Below are 19072 nucleotides of genomic sequence, written 5' to 3'. Positions count from 1 at the left end.
CATAGAGCCAAATACAAACTTAATTTTGCATAAAGGTTTAGTGACACTGGTCGTGTTTAGCGTAATGATGTTATGTTTAATATTCCGCAGTTCATTATCAGACTCTGTTAGCATGGCAACTTTATTGGAATATTTTATTTTGGATGTGTATCCATAGAATTAGATACAGTTTTAAACCACTGAACTCTGATTATCCCCTTAAATTTCCCCTTAAGTAGTTTAAACATTAGAATAAATATTTATTCCATATTGTATGACAATGCCTCATATGTATTTTTTATCTGCAGTGCTTCGTTGAAGCTACATCTCACTTTTATTTAGTCGAATATTCAAAACCAAGATGCAAGTTGTTTCATTTGTTTCATAGCTGCACCATTACATTAAATAGAAAATATCTAAATGCCATGTGCATCATTTTATACACATGGCATGTTTAGAATTTCCACGAGAATTTAAAATAAAATTCGGTGTGTTTTAACAAAGCTTGGCCAGGTGGCATGCATTTGTAATGCTGAGCATGCTGATGGGCCCGGCCAAGGTTGAAGAGGTTTTAATGTGTTCAAATGTGTGCAAGACCACTAGTATTATATTTTTACTCGATATATGCACCATGACTGTTCAGTCAGAAGGTTTAGACTGCTTCCCCTTCCTCCCCTTCAAGGTCAAAAAATGGAAAACATACATTCCCAGTTTTTAGCCTTTACATTCTGCCCCAGAGTATAATCATACTTATGCAGATGTTCAAAGACATCTGGTGTCTTGAATGATCTGTGCCATACTCTCTGCACTGGCCTCACCTTGAGCGTTAAGTGACCTAACTAAAAACAATAATTTTAATGTTAAATGTTAAATTCATAAATGTCCTACTGCTGATTGATGTCATTTTCTGTGCTGGCACTCTCACAGTGCAATATTAAGCAGATTGATTGCACTGAATGCATGTTAATGTGTTACTTTATATGTTGTCTATTGTAGATGAATATATGTGTATTTTTCTGTGCTGGCCTTGCAGACTGATTTTTCCCTCTGAAAAAAAAAAAAATAATGGTATTGTGTTTTATCATGGTGTATTGCGAGACACTGGAGGGCGTGGTGGTATATGTACTTAGTCACAATGTTGAAATCACACTTCCAGACTTGGACTTAGACGTGCTTGTTCTTTCAAAGCAGTGCTCTGCTAGTAGCATTTGAAGGATAATGATGGTACGCGCACACACGCGTGCAAACTTATATACACACTAATACAAATAGATCCTTTGCTTTTTTTTCAGTCTTTCAACTGAAGTGATTCATGAGCCATGGAATGGCGTGACAGGAATGCGCTGATCACTCAGTACTTTGCTGCCTCTCTCACCAACTTCATTGAGTAAATAACCGCAGGGAGGGAGGGAGAGAAAATGGACTGCTGAATGAATGAAAGAACAAATGAATGAATGAATTAGTAAATGAATGAATGACAGAACCAGAATAAAATGACAGTCTTGTCATAGTTAGCAAAGGCTGGGCCTGCCTTGTGCAAGACAGTGCTCTGTGCAGCATGTTGTAAGACAAAGAGAGAGACCACAACAGTCGGAGTAAATGACCATTACTCAAACTAAAACCCAAATATTCAGATGTTTAAGCTGAGTTGTATTGGCCAATAAAAGGTTTGAGCCCTGCCTGCAGGTTTTATGGTGTACTCTGGGGTCACTGCATAGACAGGGCAATATGAATCTGGGATCATAAAAAGGGCTTTGGTGTACTGTCCCACAAGGTGCACAGTATGAAAACAAATGGGCAGCAAAACAAAGGTATTCCATGCCTAATTCCTTATATGGATTACGGCTAGATTGATTGTTGTTTTCCTACAAAGCGAGTGGATGTGGATGTGGATGAGGTGCAATCCAATGGCCCAAAGAGTGGCTTGATCAGGAATCTTCCTCCCAAGAAAACTAACTTTAAAACAACAAGCAGGGGGAGTGTTTGAGCTAACAGGCTGGGCAGGCCGACCACACACAGAAACGAGAGGAGAGATTGACATCTGATTTTATACAGAAGGCATTTATACCACTGGGTGTGCCTCCTTGAATCTCACTCTAGTTGGCCTCAAAAAAGGGGAAAGAATACGCTTGTAACAATGATGTTTTTACTGTTTTGCGTAGAATGCACAAAACATTTACCTTTGCCTCAAGACACTCTTAGACCACTTATCCTATGGTTTTTTCATTGTTTTTCACCTTTTTTTGTTACAAATTTTGATTCAGAATCAGTTTGGTGGTACCAGACAAGGTCTCCATGCTTTGCTGTGTCTTTGTGCTGTTGCCATGCTATGTTAGCCAATCTAAAGCCGTGCTTTTGACAGTTGTTGTTTTTCTTGACTGAACAAAATCTGTGCAGCTCATACACCCTCATATTATTCCTGTAATCACAGCACCCTGACCTGAAGGTGTGTGTGTTCGGGGGTGGAGTCTGGATGGAGCCTCCAGCATGAGGCACCTGTTGGGTCCATAGTGTTTCTGTCTTTGGCCCGCTGCGACACATCCCTCCAGAACCATGGCTTACAGACCAAAATATTCCCTTAACCGCCAATGACGCACATGCAGCCGCTGCCAACACTTAATAGAGGCTTTTCATATTTTCACCCTTCTCGATGTCTTTCATTTCTACCTTTGCCATTAATACAGTTATTTTTTACAGCTCCTTCTTAAGTGTTAGCTTGAGGTGTTTGGTGCTTACTTACAGTAGTTGAAAGGGGACCATAAAACATCTAATGCAAGTGTTGCGTGCCTCACCCTGACAAACAAGTCTCCCTGTGTTCAGTAGAAAAGCCTTTAGGTATCCATGTTAAGACGTCAAGTTTTTAACATCCAGTATTTATAAACAATTTAGGGAGCCTCTTTGTGTAAACAAACCTGTAGCCCTTTGCGTGTAAACATGCAGTGAGTGTGGATCCATAATCATCATCTGGCAGAGAAAAGGCCTGTAAAAACTACTCGTTATGACTTGATTTTGATTGATCTTAGTCATCGTCTGAGAAATTCCTCAGCTGAGGTATTTTCATTCCACCGCACAAGGAGAAGATGGTTTTACATTGAGTTACTGGGATACAGGCCATATTCTAGTAATCCAGGAGAACTGCCATAGCCAACGCTGAATGAGCCACTCAAAGCTGTTTATTGACACACGCCAAGGCCAAGTTGTACATCTTGCTGAGGACAGATTGGACACAATGATACTTTGTGATTGGAACCAGCCAAGTTCTCACCAGTAAAGTTCAGTTGCATATGACGAGAGCAACCTGAAACTGTACTTTTGGTTTTGCTAATAAATGATCCCCTGTGTTTTATTGTGTCTTCAGATATATAACTGCACTGACAGACTCTGAGGAAGAGGAGCCAAATGATGAAGGTCAGAGGGGGGAGGAAGAACCTGTAGACAATCTGTCTGTCCTTCTTGCGAGAATCGACTCTTTGCACCACGGCACCGAAACCGACAAGAGAGAAAGTCTCAACACCCTGCTAGACAACAGAGAGGAGGTGTGTCGAACTGGGTGTGAACTACCTTTTTGGATTAGGTTGACATTTATAAGTACTGTTGATAATGCTCTTGCTAATTATAACATCATTTGTCTAAACACTTTGGTCAACCTTTCTGTCTTTGTTGTAGTTTGGACAGAACTCCGTGTTTTTATGGCGACTAATCCGGGCTTACTGTGATGTTCATGACGTCAGCTCCAGCCTGGAGGAAAAGAAAACCTATGCAGAGACTGGTAATCTATCATAATTATCTATTAAATCTTGTTATATACCTCATTTATCATGGTTTTCACTCTGGGTGCAAAGAGATGTAAGGTCATAAATATAGCTTTGATAGCGTCTAAACCCTGAACATTAGAGTCTCCGGAACAGAGAGCTCTGATAGTAGCCCTGGCACACAGAATGAAGTGCTGACTGACTTCTGGAAAGCCCAAGTCCGCATCCGTCTCTGTTTCCTGTAATGATCTCAGTCAGCTGGTTTGAGTTTTGGAACCACAGGCAATTGGCAGAAAGTGTTTGGCAAGCTTTGACCAAACTCATAAATTCAGTTGTCTGTGGTGACGTGACGGCCTGCGATGGACCAGAGACGATCAACTGCAAGTAGAAACTTGTAGCTTTGTCGGCATTGTCCACATGAATCAAACGCTGGAAAATCAGGACATTAATACTTAATTGTAATTGTAACGTCATGTATTATTCCTCACTTGAAACAGTATATCCACTGTACAGTTGCAAAGTGCTGCTGATAGTAACACAGCAACATTGCCATTTTAACATGACAATTTTTCATTTTTGCATCACAAACTGTACTTGTGTGCTTGTAAAAATAATTAAAATAAGTAAAATGATTAAAATTTGGAAGAAAGATAGAGGAAATTTAAGTTAGGTTTCCGTGCGCACATATTTATTTTTATTGGCACTCGAGTCAATGGAGCAATGTGTTTTTTTTTAGGCTGATACTGATATCGGATTTCTTCAAATCCCTGTGCAAAACAGGTTCAGCTTTTCTGACAGGCCTGTCTCCAAACCATGTTAGTTTTATTCTGTTGCTATTCTGACGGTTGTATAAAGACACACTAAATATGGTTTTTGGACTTATACCAGTATTACTATTTAAAGCTGATATTAGCTGATACTGATGGTCTGTCGGTATGCAAGCCCATCCCTGCTAGTTGATGCATTATAATTATGCAGAACGCCTAAACAAATAATTAGGATTGCACTCAACAAAGGGGACAGTGTTGTTTATTTAAATTTCATGTTGGAGAAAATGCTTTTGGCCCTCATAACCTTTCCATATCTCTACTGGCTTATTTCCCTGAGATCTTTTAATAGCAGAATACAAAAACTTACCGCACTCGGCTTGTCTTGTGTTACACTCTAACCTTACGTGGATCATAATGTCTTTTTCTTAAACAGAGGCTGTTGTGTGATCATACTGAAGTTCAGACTGGATTGACCTGTTTCTCTGTAATCCTTCCTCATTAATGTGCCTCTAATCAGTACAGGCCAGGTGCTTTCCGCAAAGATACCATTGTCAAAGGGTTTGACAGGGTTATAGACATGGATATTTAAAGTAACAGGGCATCATATTGAGCCTTTATTCAGGCCTTAATAGAGCAAGTGGAATGAGACAGTTGCCACTGAGTGATGAAGGATTTAAGACTGAGCTCTTTTCCTGGATTGCATATCACTTTTGTTTTTATTGCTGTAATGCACTGCCTATAGTTGTGTCTTGATTTATGTAGCCGCTCTTATGTTTTCTCAGTCAACACACCCCTTAATTCTACTAATCCATACTCTTTTCTTCTGTCATGTGAACAAGAACGTCCTGGATGGATTGTGGTGTTGAGTTTGTGTTTCAGTGCAGCGTCATTGTCTGTGGTCTAATATCCCTCTTTCCCCCTCAGGAAAGACAGTTGGAGAGGAGGCGGTGAAGCTGAACCCTTCATGTGCTGAAAGTCATCAGTGGTAGGTTTAAGTTTCCACATTCATTCATCCTCCCACCGAGTTTGTGTATTGTTGCCGCTGGTGCGCCTCCATCAGAGAGGGTCTGCACAATGCTGTTGGTTAAAAACTACTTATTGGAAATGTTCTGAAAATGTGATGTTCACATAATAAATTGATCGTTGCTATTGTGCTGTTAGCATTAAGACTGCAGCTAAAGTTTGGTAGATTAAAATAGCCAAAGTCAAAAGCAGTATCTGACTGAATCCTAGCAACATTGCTGGGATTCAGCATCCTAAACATCCTAGGCATTCGTACAAATTACTCCTGGCACAGTGGAAACCGCTTGTAGTTATATATATAACTACTCGGATATATAACTCTAATAATACTATATCCTATCCTACCAAACTGTTGCTTAGTATTTGTGCTGCTGATGATATTTTACTGTATTTTGAAACAGTGAGTAAAATTCAGTAAAGAGTGAAGTTGTCCGTTTAATAACTTTATATTCATATAATAAGTATGAAAATGTCAATTAGATGGTCATCTGAAAGAAAAATAACAAAAATCAATTGTAATCATCCACTTAAAGTGATCACCTATAACCACTGTAAACAGTTTCCACTACTAGTTCCTTTGTTCATAGTCTCTTTTGCAGCATTTGTTGCCAAAATCTGTGTGAAAATCTGATGGAAATGCATTCGTCCCAGGCCACTGTGATAAACACTTAGCCTTGATACACGGTTCGCTGTTTACTAGATGCCACCGGGGTGCATCATGGATCACCAAGAGAGGCAGGTCACCAAAGTTAACAAGTATCATCATGTAGCCATCATGATGTTGTAACCAAATTTCATGGCAATGCTATAATAATTTTTGAGACATTAGTGCGCAAGATTAAAAGTATCACCTGCTGGTGGCGCTAGAGGGAAGATCATGGGGTCACCACAAGTGATGGGTTTCATGCTGTGAGCAACGGGAACGTTGTCACCAAATTTTACAGCAATGCACCAAAAAGAACTGGAGATGTTCCACAACTTATTCACATATTGTCCGCTGGTGACATTAGATGGAGGGTCATGGTGTGGCCAAAATAAACAGTTTTCATCCTCTAGCCAACAAGAATGATGTTGCCAAATTGACAGATTTGGATACGTCCAGCTGACTGACACGGTGGCATAAAGCCTTGTGCTTCTCAACAGGGCAAAAATATTAAATAAGATCATTATAACTATTCATTGTATTGAATAGTGTTGATCAAGCGCGTCCTGAATGAATTGTGTATGGCAACTAGTATTCTTCTTGATTTCTTCAAGGTTCAGGAGAGGGACTGATTTGTGAATTGACCCAAAATCTGGTGCGTACACAAGGTCATTCAAGTGTAGCAGGTGAATAGAGGCTAGTGTTACCACCTCTGAGGCACATTGTGGTCTGCAGCTCAAAGAGTGTTGTGTTGTAATGGAGTCTGTCTCTCTCCTCCCTCTCTCCTTTGCTGCTGTGTGTTCATTCTGCAGCCTGAAAGGTACGATCATGCATATCGGTACGGTGATACTACCAAGAAGGTGTTTCCAACCATCCTTGGAAAGCAAACCACTTGATGACATCATTCGGTGTCTTCTGGCCCCCTTATTGTATGTTAAATCTGCAGTAATTAGAATCGCACAAACAACGGCCATTTAGATTCATTTGACAAAAATGTGGAATAAGCATATAATTGATTAGCAATTCTGGGAATCATGGAGACTCAGCCATCAAATTACATGCTTATTCTACGCATTTGTAAGCTGAGCCTAAGGGTCCTAATTAAATCATTCCTTTGCAATTTTGGTTACTGGAGCCTTACTTACTGATGGTACAATTATCCAGTTAACTTGTTTCATTGCTCATTTAATAGCTTTAGCACGAGACAGTATGAAAATACACAACAGCTACTGTATTTTCTGCAGAGAGGTTTGGGTGGGCCTCTAGTTCAGAACGATAATCTTGGCCTGGAGGAGCTGATCAGTGACTCACACCGGTCTTCTTTCTTGGAATAGTTCAACGAAATCATCATAAATGAATCATAAGGGATCTCTTAGAAAGCTGATTGATGTATAGGGGTAGAAGAGACACTGATTTAGATGTGTGTATGTATGTGTGTATGTTGTGTGTATGTGCTTTACTTGAACTCTGCCTCAGTTCTGCCTTGAACTCTGGTTAAAAAAAAAAATTAATAAAAAAAAAGACAAGTGAGTAAGTGGAACATTGCACACCATATGTGTATCCTGCATGTTCTGTAGACCTCCATGTTTGGGAGATAATCGTAGCTGGCCTCTCAGCATCCCCTTCCTGCAGACCCCACCCCCTCCACCTGATAGCATCACTTCCCTTCCAGTTCCCAGAATGTAAACATGGCCTGGGCTCACTCTGATAGCCTGACGGTTGCACTGCATTAACACACGCATGTGATTAATGGTCCTCTGTTTTTGCAGTTGCTGGCAGTCGCTTCACACCATGAGCCATACATATTTAGAGCTTGGGGTCATCCTGGTCACTCTGCAGGCTGTAACATGTAAAGCACCAGTCACTCTTTGGTTTGAGTCTATCTCATGACCTTTCTTTGACCTTTTGTTTTTCTCTCCTAACCTTTGTCACTCAGACCTAAATATATTTTATGTACATTTGTGCTACAACTGTGATATACGAAGGCTGATTCAGCGTAGACATGAGTAGGCTATAGCATGCAAGTTCAAATTTGGTGTCTCCAAAGAAAACATGCAAAGAAAGGAAATCAACAGCCTTTGCTTCCTACGTGCTTTTCGACAAAAAGCAAAACAGGCAGTTCGCAAAAACAGTTGCTCAGGGAAAAATCCCCTCGCTTTTAATTAGCTGTGCAGAGTGGGCCTGATGGCATGGATACTGTTTGCATTCGTGCAGGCCCCAGTGCTGCATTCCTCATCTGAAACACCGCTCATGTCAAAACATGACTGCTGATCATACACTGAATCCACGGCTGGAGCAGAGCTGATGAAGATTGCACCAGATTAAGTTCTGAGATTGGCCTGGGTTGGAAAACAACTTTTGGCTCTGTGCAGGTCCCAGAAAAATGGCAGCATTGAGCATATAGAAGATGTTGACGCTGTAGTCCATATTTTTAATTTTTTTATATTTGGCTGCACATGGCCTGGATATAAAGCTTATGAAAAGGGTTTAAAATTTTAATAATCTTTGTTTGTATAAGCTAACACTTTCCCCAGTGTGCATTTATTACATTCCCCAAGTGAGTGTCATGTGTAATTGAACTCCAGTTTGTGGTAATTCTCCTTTTACAGGTGTGTGGAGTTTTCTCATGGAAAACAGACCCGGAGTGCCTGGTTGAGCCAACGCTCCTGTTTGCTCTGCTCGTTAGGAAATAATTAGCATTAGCTCATGCACATACCGCAGCACTCGAGACGTCAAGTGAAAGAGAAGGCCGTGTTTGTTTAGTTAATTAAGAGCAACAGCTTAAAAAAGCTTAATGCTTAATCCTATATCCACTAATGGAATTTGTAAGATTCTTAAACTGATCAAAAACACTGTCTAAGTTGAATGGACGGGGAAAAGTAGATAAAGCCGCACTGTGAGAAGGGAGGAGATGGAGACTGGGGTTGGTGCCAGGCAGTGTCGCAAGGCAGTTTATGTTTGAGGTAACTGTTTACCTACTATACCGGTGTCGTGAGAAAACTTGTCACCTGTTTTTCCGAATGCTGCCAAGCTAGTCACAAATTTGGCAGATGCCATTTAGGTGCTCTGTGTGTCAGTTCCTGCACCGCCACAGAAACTGCTGGCAGGGCAGTGTTGACGCAGCCACGGCGAATATCTTATACCAACTTTTATGTTGCCATCCTGCCCCGTGTAATTTTATTGAAGTCTTGGCAGAATGTGAGAATGAAGTGAGAGTATGAGTGCAGTGTCCATCGAACAGTCATCACTTCTCAAGAGATTGTGCATACTTTCCCAGTTTATGTCATGCACAGAAGGACAGCTCTGAGCTTTTCCCAGGAGAGGCAGAGGTGGATGAGGACTCTTTTGAGCTCAGATGTGCAGGGAGGCTGTCGACTCTGTAAAAGAGCCCTATTGAGCCGAAACCTGTCAGTCTCTCACCGGCCCTCAGCACCGTCTCCACGTAGCTTCTGAACTCCTCTGTGTATGTCAGCCTGGACACCTGCACCTCTGTCCTTTCATGTAACTTTCAGCAAAAGCTCCCCAGTAGCACAAAGGTGTTGTATGTACTGATGGTGTTTATTATGATATTTTATTGCTGTTCTTTTAACTGTAAAGTCATCCATTGTATGTATGCTTGTATATTGTAGACTTAGTTTCACTCTTTTCTTACCTTTACTTTAGGAAAACTTTCTCATACCACTTTTATGCCAATCACCTGCGTTTTACACTTTTTTTTTTGGTTGTTTGTTTTTTGTTTTTACCTGTGACTACCACTGGAAAAAAAAAGTGGCTGACACGGTTTACATTAGCAGAAGACCAAAGGGTGGCAATTTATCGGTAACTTTGAGTTACAGGATTGCCTGCCTAAAATGTAGAGCATTCCCTGTATCAAGCGTTTGCAGGTTACAAATTAGCAGGTGACCCATTTACACCTCTGCTGATCAGAGCTGAAAAGGTATTATCCTTGCACCTTGGGCCCCAGAGTATGAATTCCCTCACACATCAGCTTATGTGTGTGTGTGTGTGTGTGTGACAATGAAATAATAAACCAGTACGGTAGAACTTTCCGATAAACCACTTTAAAATGTAGTAAAAAATATTCTGTAAGTGAAATATATTTTACAATGTGTGTCTGTGTGTGTATAGAAATGTGAAAGTGCGTGTGAACAGGCATGGTTTCCTGCACACGTCCCCAAACGGGGTTGCGTGGCATGCTTTCGTGACAGCGAGCGTGAAGCCTATTTATATAATCTCGGCAGGCTGGCGGCCGCGAGACGTGATTGCATTCTTCCATCGCCGGCTTTGTTTATAGGTGCGTTTTCATTGATCTCACTGTGTGAATTCAGCCCATGTAAATCCCTGACTATAGGGCCCCTCGGATGGTACAAAGGCCTCTGGATTAAACAGGAAGCCTGTGGCAGTGCCAGTCGGAGGGGTGGGAGGGTGGGGGGGAAGTTGGAAGGGGGTCAGTGTGACCTCTGGAACAACAACTTTGAAACTGAACACATGCCTTTGTTGCCGCGGTCAAAGTTTGGGTCGTTCTGACATCACTGTGCTCACTTCCCTCATGCTTTATCAGTAGCAATGGAAACTTTGTGTGCACTTACACCTCTAAGCTTGTTTGGGGTGTTTTGAGCCATTGAATAAGATCCAGTTCTGTGGGAAGACTTGACACGCAGTGACAATCATCACAAATCCCACCTCCCACGCAAAAACAACTAAATACATCAGCACACTTCACTCATTCCCACACAATCGTTCACACAGGTTGTCCTCGAATTCCTCGAGTTCCTCCTCCTGTTTCGGTGCAGGTTTTAGCCTGGAGCGCTGCCTGGTCCTCTCTGTCTTTGAATGAGCTCTCTATGTTTGGATTTGAGGCCTGAAATCAATCTGCTGTTTCCGCCAAGCAGCTGACACTTACAGGCCCTTTTGTTTTTGCCCAGCAGAGTGGGGGATTTCACTGAGCCACGATGAAAATGTGGACTAGCCTTGCACAATTAAATGTTCCGTCTCAATCTCGTCTTCCCCCCTGTCATAAATGTTTTGCCCGCCCCACACCCCTTCACACACACACACACACACACACACACACCCCTTTCCTCCTCATCTTGATATTCCCCCTCTGTGCTGTAGAAAGTCAAGAGAGATAGTATTTCAACACAGAGAAGAAAGGAAAGGCTAAACAACAGCAGGTAGGCCCCTGAGGCAAGACACACCTCTCCACACATTCACATCCCATCTCCTCCACTCTTTCTTACTCCCTCCCCCGCTCCATCCCCACCTCTCCCTCTCTCTGGGGGCACGGCTCGCTGCAAATATAAACTTTACGTAACAACTTCCACATAAACTAGATATGCCCCCCTTTCTCGCTATTTCTTCATGCATCACAATGAAGAAAAGTCAACCTTTAGAAATGTTATCTGTGGCTGGATTTGAATTACATCACGTAGAGGATACAGATACATAATAGAAATATACTATAACATAATCAGTGGATTTGTCCTTTGCTAGATGAAAACTCCTCCCAGTATTTCTACATAGGGAAAGTCCAGGTGGGGAGATGAGCCAGCACGATTATGCACTTGGCCAATCACGATGAGCTCTGCCACCGGCACTCTTGGGTCTGCATACTTCATCATTAAGTACTGCCCGAATTGCTACATGCTGAATAAAGGTAGAGCCAGCCAATCAAAAATAGGGAAAAGTATGTCCTGCGGTAGCCCAGATGTTGAGCAATCTCTCCCACAGCCCTCACCTGTGCAATGCTTGATCTCAATCATGATTAGCACTCTCCTCTGGTATGTCACTCTCTCCTCACCTGACCTCAGGTTAGATTTACCGCATTTAATCACATATTATATTTCAGAATGCATGCATAAAATAGGGGAGTTATTGGCTGGTTAGCATAACTCCTTGAAAACGGGAGGTGGTTGAGCTCATTAGCTTATTACCTACCTTGAAATCACATAGCATCGCGGGAGAAGAATGCACACCCACCTCTTGTGTAATTACTAGGACCAGATTAGCCTGCTAATCACCTGCTGCTTCTTGTTTATTTCCTGGGACTCGAATAGTCAGTTGATCTTCAAGTAGAGATCTTCCTTTACATTGTACTGTATTACTTTCAGTTTCCCCGAGTGTTTACCCCAGCAGGTGGCCCCCTAGATACTGACTGGCGCCAGTATTTTCAGTTTTGTTAAATGCTCCACTGCCACACCAGCTCCAATTCTGTTCTCACTGATGGTGTTTGAGCCATAGCTGTTTTGGATTCTCATTTAAGTTGTACCATGCACACTGCCTGTTGAACCACAGGACACCAGAGGCAGCAGTGTTGTCCGGCGAAGGCTCGAAATTGGGGTGAATGTGGTGGCCAAGCGCAAACTGACAGTACTCTGGCTCGATTTCCTCACAACAGGTACAGTAGTCAGCCATCGGTGGTGGATTTGCTCAAAGCCTTTACATCCAGCAGTATGTTTTCATTGGAAGTGAGGCAGCACAACTGCAGACAGATAGCATCTCAGCTCCTGTGATGTTTTATAGCTCCCCACTCATCGAGCGCCAACCAGCGGTGGTACGGCCGCGCCCCGTACTGCCTTAAGAAAATAAACACATCTTTTCGGTTACAGTTAAACACTATTCCCCTACCTTTGTTGCTTTGTCACTCGACGGGGAATGTTTAAGGCACTTGGGAGTATGATGTGGTTAGTACTTGTTTTAACATTTTCAGTTTTCCACCCCACCCACAGTAAATCGAAGTCACAGAGATTTATGTTTGCGTGCAATTGCACACAATTACAAGCACCTCAGCTGTGATTTTTTTTTCTTTTATTGTTTTTTTCCCTTTGTGCCCTCTGATCAAAAACTGGAACAATGACAGTTAATGTCAAATAGCTCAATTTCCTACCTGCCAAAGAGACAGATCTTATGCTGTACATGATCTTACTATTGTAATTACCTGCTAATCATGTAATGCCATTTGCACTCTGCCACAACTCACTAAATAATCCTCTTTTTTTTTTTTTCATTGTTGTCTCTTGGCGTTTCAAAGCGTGCAGGCATGCTGCGCCCGCTTCATTTCCCCTGATTAAAATCCAAAGAGAGAGAGCGAGGGAGAGAGATAAAGAGAGAGAGAGAGAGAGAGAGAGAGAGAGACAGAGTAAGCCCACCTCAAACTCATGCCCAGCTAAAAAATCCACACATACCAGGCACCTCGATACACACACTCAATTACAGATTCTATCTACCATCAGCACCACCATGTCAGAGGACACGGTCAGATGACCTTTGTACCTGCCGATCCGTCATATAAAAAGGTGTTTGTGTGGTGCTGTGGTGTTTGACACAGAGTACCAGCAGGATTAAAGCAGCCTTGCGGTGAAAAGTCTTTGATCACCTCTCTCCTCTCTTCTCCAAACCCTCAGCAACATGCCAGCTTACAGTACGCAAAGTAGAATCCGCTCTTTGTTTTTCCTCCTCCTGCTCACTGGTCCAAGTCTGTGTATTAATTAGGAGGCAGAGTGAGGGAATAGAGGTGAAGCGGCTTATCTCTGCTGATGTTGTCTAATGAGGAATCTCGCTAAGGAAGGCTGAGTGTTGCTGGCTTTTCGGTGCCCCCTGGGTGAGCTGGTGGCTACTGACCCAGAGAATGGGTGCTATGACCTAAAGGTGCTTCCCAGCCCCGCCCTCCACCCAAAGCTTCACTACCTGACTCTCCTGTATTAGAATCAGTAGGGCTGTGTACCCAAAAGCAATGCTTATCTGCACCACTCTGCTTTCAGATAAGGTTCAGTATTGGCAACGGCCTCATTGTACAGTATGTATCACAGTCATGATGTGCTTTCTAATACTCAGAATCTTCTTCAAAATCTGCAAAATGCTAGAAATACAACCTACTGCATAACATCTGGGTCAATTAAAAAAAAAAAGTACAACAAATTATATGATTAATCAGATGGCTGTGCTGATTCTGTTTTAATAAATTTGAACAGGAATTTTGAACTAAATTGAAAATCTTGAGTCAGACTGTGCACTTAATACACAGAATCGATGTAGTAGTACTGCAAAAAATATCGCAGCACTCAGCAGTATATTTTTTGTTCTCCGCGGCTCACATTGCAGAAAACGCACTGAAATAAACATTGTTTATCAACCGCTGTATAAAAATGTGGCAAGCGGACAGCTGTGAAAATAAACCCCGGAGCACCTGGGAAAATTAGAGTGGGTTAAGTGAATGAGTAATGCTCAGTAAGTACTGGTGAGATGCCCTTGAGCAAGGCACTAACCCCCCAGCTTCAGTGGAGCTGCTCAGTGGTGGACAGTAGAAGATTATTTGGTTGTGCTGGGCAGTTATGAGTCGTGAATGTGTTCAACCGCATGAATATGAAGCAAGGCAACGCAAGCGAGAGTGAGCATGATCAGTCGACTTTCCCCAGATACATAAAAGATAAAGAAAAACTGTCTTTTTTTGTCTAACTGTTTAATCCAAGCTTCCATGTGTCAATGAGACATGCTCATTCACTCCAGCGGTGCAACTCATCAAACAGCAAAGAGAGAACAGAATGTCCTCTCTCCGCAGGTATGCCATCATGTGCGGTATCATGGCAGAATATGACACCGTGCAGAACAGGATAAAGAATGGATACATCTTCAAGGTAAGCTGTTGTAGAGCGCATAATCCACCAGCTGTGCCGGTGACTGTGCAAATTTTAATGCATATTTGGCCAAACCCTCTTGAGCGCCCAGTACACAATCATAAGTCCAAATGTTTTTTTGTGTGTATGAATGGGTCAGGACGTTCCTCCTCCTGGTGTAGAGGGGTTTGCCTCATTGCCTTGGGGCTAGATATCACTTCTCCCTACATGCCGCTCCCCCCCGCCAGTTAGTTGCATAAGGTGGAGGATGGAACAACAGCACGTAGCATTTATCTTCCTGTCAGCAGCTTCCCCAAACGCTGTGTACCTGCAAAACTCTTGACAGGTGCCACAGAAAGAGAGAGAGAGAGAGAAAGAGAGCTTAGAGAGGGAACATATGAAAAAAAAAAACCTGAATTGGAGAGAGAATGAGTGGAAAAGCAAGAGGGAGGGTGCGTGACAGCAAGGAGTGTGCGGTGTCTCAGTGCGATCGCGTGTGTGAGAGGTGTTTGCGAAATACTTGTGGGTTGGTGAAGCAGGACAGATCAGGTCAGAACAGAAGGGAATGGAAATAGCAGCCGTGTCATGAATCAACACTGAAAATCTTCTCCCTGCCTGTCTGTCTCCCCTCGCAGGATCATCTGGATAAAGCCATCGAGCTGAAGCCGCAGGACCCCATGTCGTACTACCTGCTGGGCCGCTGGTGCTACGCTGTACGTGACCCCCAACCCCCTCGTCCTATTGACCACACTGTTGTACCCGTGCAACCCCTGCAGCACACCTATTGTTCCCATCTCTCCTCACATCGACAAACACTGAATTTATGGAGGCTGACATGTCTGCATGGCCTCGTGCCTTGGCTAACCCACCCACGGTTTCCCCTCATTCATTCCCACTGTTTAGGTTTCCCTAAGGTTTGTTTTTCCCTCTGCGATAGCCGTAGGGAACGCTACGGGAGGTTAACTCCAGCCATTGTTAGCTTTAAATCAGATTGTACCAGCGGGGTATTTTTATCCTGTTTCTCTTCAGTCCATGTTCTCGCAGTCCTCGGAGTTGTTTCCGATGTAGCTCATGATTGTTTCAATGAACAATCATATCTTGTCTGCTGACCAGATATTCCCCTATGGACCCAGCAGTGGTTTCGCCATTCATGTTTGTAGCTTACTGGAAGTTAAATTGTTGAAAATGAAGCACTGGTCTTTTGTTTTTTTTTTCCCTTCATCACGCCACTGTTGCACATTATCCCCACACAATTTCCCATTACATAATTTTTTTTTTTTTAACTATGATTTGGAATATGACCCCTGTAATGATGGTGATACTAGAGGTCATTTACAAATGTAGATGGTGAAATTGTTTACTGTTGTTCTTGCACACGCTATTGCTGTTTCTTCCTGAGGTGCCTATCAGGTAACTTGCTGCCAGTTATCAGAGAAATGACCTGAACGAAAGGAGGCTATTTCGCAGCATAAAACAGACACGGTTGAGATCGCCCTGCTGAATTATATAATGCTCAGGTGCACTGTCTGTACAAGACCAGGGGCAGGGGGGGGCGAGTGACTGTGCACATTTAGAGGAGCGGTAACACCTGATGTTTTTGGGGGGTTGAATTTTATGGGCTCTCTGGTGTGCTCATGTTCAACAATGATCTACTGTTTGCATGCAGGTAGCGGCTCCCTTTGAAAGGTCGACACCAAGGCAATGCTACACCTGCAATTAGACATTGCTATGATGAATGGGGCGAGTGAGGAACAGTACATGTTTGACCTAAGCTCCTCCTGGTCATTATCTTCTTCTTGGAAAAATGGGACCAGTGTACAGTGCACCTGCAGTCATTGACAACCTGGAAAAGTCACAGAACTGGACAATTGTATTTTCCAGGGCTGGAATAGTTGTAAAAAATGATAGGTATCCGCGGTGGTTTTTGATTTTTTTTTTTTTCCTCTCCACAATCTCTTTTTCAGCTGTTGAAGCCTTTAATGTGACTTTTGGCAACTCGTAGATGCATTTACCTCTGAAGGGATAATAGGGCAAAAAAATGTAGCAAAAATGTAATCCAGACGACACAAATCCTCAGAGATAGTTGCGGTTTACTGAAACAGGATCTGGAATATCTTTTTTTTGAATTTTTGACAATACTTGGGCACTGGACGCAAATCTCGTGTTATATGTCCTTATGTCTTTATGAATGTCCGTATGGTCTCTTTGTGTCCCGCCAGTGCACAAGAAAAAAAAAATTGAAATGAATTGAATCGAATCAAATTGAATTGCAGGATATTATGCTGGCATTTTTTTTGTCTGTGTACAGAAACATTCTTGTGAACGGTCTTGGTCCCACTTTTTGAAGGTCTTGATCTTAACCTGGAATTTATCGTGTTTTTACTCTATCTTGTCTTGGATTCAGACAAAGAGGACTCAGGATTTTATTTCGGGACCGGTCACGACCACAGCTGCAGGGATCACTATAAATCACTAAATTACCTGTGCATTGTCTGATTTATTTGTTGACATTATTACTGTGATCGGATCAGGACAGGCGCCACAGGTGGGCTTGAGGAGGCTTTGGTCCCTCGATTTTACTCTCTGCCCCCTCAGTTGACATTTTATATTCTCTTTAAAAAAAATGGAAAAAACAATGAACTGATGATGGAGATAGAAGTGGGGAGAGAGTGCGCTGTTATTTCAGAACCACAGAGAGGGCTTTTTAGTGTTGAGGTCTGTGAAAGTCACAGGACGGTTAGTTTTGACCCTTCAGACTTGCCATAAAAAAGCCACCGAAACCCAAACTAAGTCAGCCAGCTGGTTAGTGCCGTAGCTTGTGAGTTTAGAAATTTGGAGCACACAGGGAGATGCTCCTTTGTGGATTCATCCTGGCGGCGGTCCTGGACTCGATGTAAAACTTTCCTCTTGAAATCTGACTCATTTCTAATTCATGCTCACACATACAGTGTATATATGGCAGTAAAAGAGATGAATTGTACACGCAGGAATCTTCATTTGTTTTCTGTGGTTTTTTTTATGAGAATGTGGATCTCGCAGATCAATTTAGGGAGTGCCTATGGTTTGCGTGTTCCACATTTTATTGTATGCGTGTCATGCAGAGTGGGACTCGCCCCGTCTTGGTCTTGGTCATGAGTTGGTCTCAGCTTAGGTGGGCTTAACTGCAACACTATTCTGAACACCAAAACTCATACTTACACCACAGATCTCCCCATTTCAGTGGATGAAGAGATTTGATTTTGGAGTACATTGCTGCATAAATTTGTGTTTTAATGAAGGAAGAACTCCCTTTCTTTTAACTACTACAGCTCCTTAAAGGTTCAAGATAAAACACCACAAGGTGTTACATAAAATCTAGAATGTTACATGGAAATATTTGCCAATTCCACTTAAATTAATGGCTTCATTAGCATAACTTTGTGTGTTTAACACATGCGTATAGGGGGACATTAGGCAGCTCAAGTGCCTTATCGTACAGTACCTGTCATTAATAGTGCCTTGTTTAATTTTGACTTGATTTGCAGGTGGCTCAGTTATCATGGATTGAGAGGAGAGTTGCTGCTACATTATTTGGAGAGCCTCCAAGCGCCACAGTTCAAGATGCACTGAAGAATTTTCTTAAGGTGGTGTGATTCATCCCGCTGGCATTCCCTCCACAACTGCAGATTTTTAATTGAGTCTCACACACAGACCGTCTGAGTACCTGCTGGGGACAAATAACTCACTGGCAGTTCGACAACTCTGTCTTGATTATATCTGCTATCATTGCAAAGATATTAATTCATCATTTTACGGTCTGTTTAGTCTGAGCACAGCCACACATGGAAAAGGTTACATGGCGCACTAAGAAACATACATCATTTTTGATTTTGCTCACTGATCATCTAAATTTGTGTGTTTTAGATGGGAACATACAAGCAGAGGACAAGTGTGTACCCCACTTGAGTTTTTTTCTGTTTAGATTTGCATCTATCGACTTTGTACTCACGCAAATAAGGGATGAACTTTATGTTTTTTGCTTTGTTGTTTTTCATGTTTTCCCTCGAGCTGCCCTAACTATTGAAACATGTAGCACACAGGGCCCTATTTGTCTGGTGCTAAATTGCAACTTGCCTCCAGGTCGCTCCTGCACCCAGTTTTTAAAGACCAAACCTTAGGTATTTACAGAGGCTTAATCTGTGTTCCCACATTTCACATGTTTATATAGTAGAGAAATGAAATTTGCTCCTGGCCAATATTCTCGTGCATGCCTCTTCCTCATGTCTTGTGTATCTCACCCATCAATTTGATTTA

General features: G+C 42.4%; 1 protein-coding gene across 3 annotated transcripts in view; it reads left to right on the top strand.

Moving 5' to 3' along the window:
- Positions 1 to 19072, top strand: part of rmdn2 (regulator of microtubule dynamics 2) — a 35642-nt gene that overhangs the window by 12929 nt on the left and 3641 nt on the right. For 2 of the 3 annotated variants that reach the window (XM_030070527.1, XM_030070528.1), the window contains exons 3-9: positions 3338 to 3515; positions 3646 to 3748; positions 5426 to 5486; positions 6980 to 7096; positions 14725 to 14800; positions 15415 to 15492; positions 18304 to 18402. In XM_030070527.1, the coding sequence (XP_029926387.1) occupies positions 3338 to 3515; positions 3646 to 3748; positions 5426 to 5486; positions 6980 to 7096; positions 14725 to 14800; positions 15415 to 15492; positions 18304 to 18402 (712 nt within the window). The remainder of the gene's footprint in view (positions 1 to 3337; positions 3516 to 3645; positions 3749 to 5425; positions 5487 to 6979; positions 7097 to 14724; positions 14801 to 15414; positions 15493 to 18303; positions 18403 to 19072) is intronic. The other variant, XM_030070529.1, reaches the window with a different exon arrangement.

The sequence above is a fragment of the Myripristis murdjan genome, chromosome 15 (assembly GCF_902150065.1).
Source record: "Myripristis murdjan chromosome 15, fMyrMur1.1, whole genome shotgun sequence".
NCBI lineage: Eukaryota > Metazoa > Chordata > Actinopteri > Holocentriformes > Holocentridae > Myripristis > Myripristis murdjan.
The sequence above is the reverse complement of the archived record's forward strand: the minus strand, read 5'-3'. Positions and strand labels throughout refer to the sequence as shown.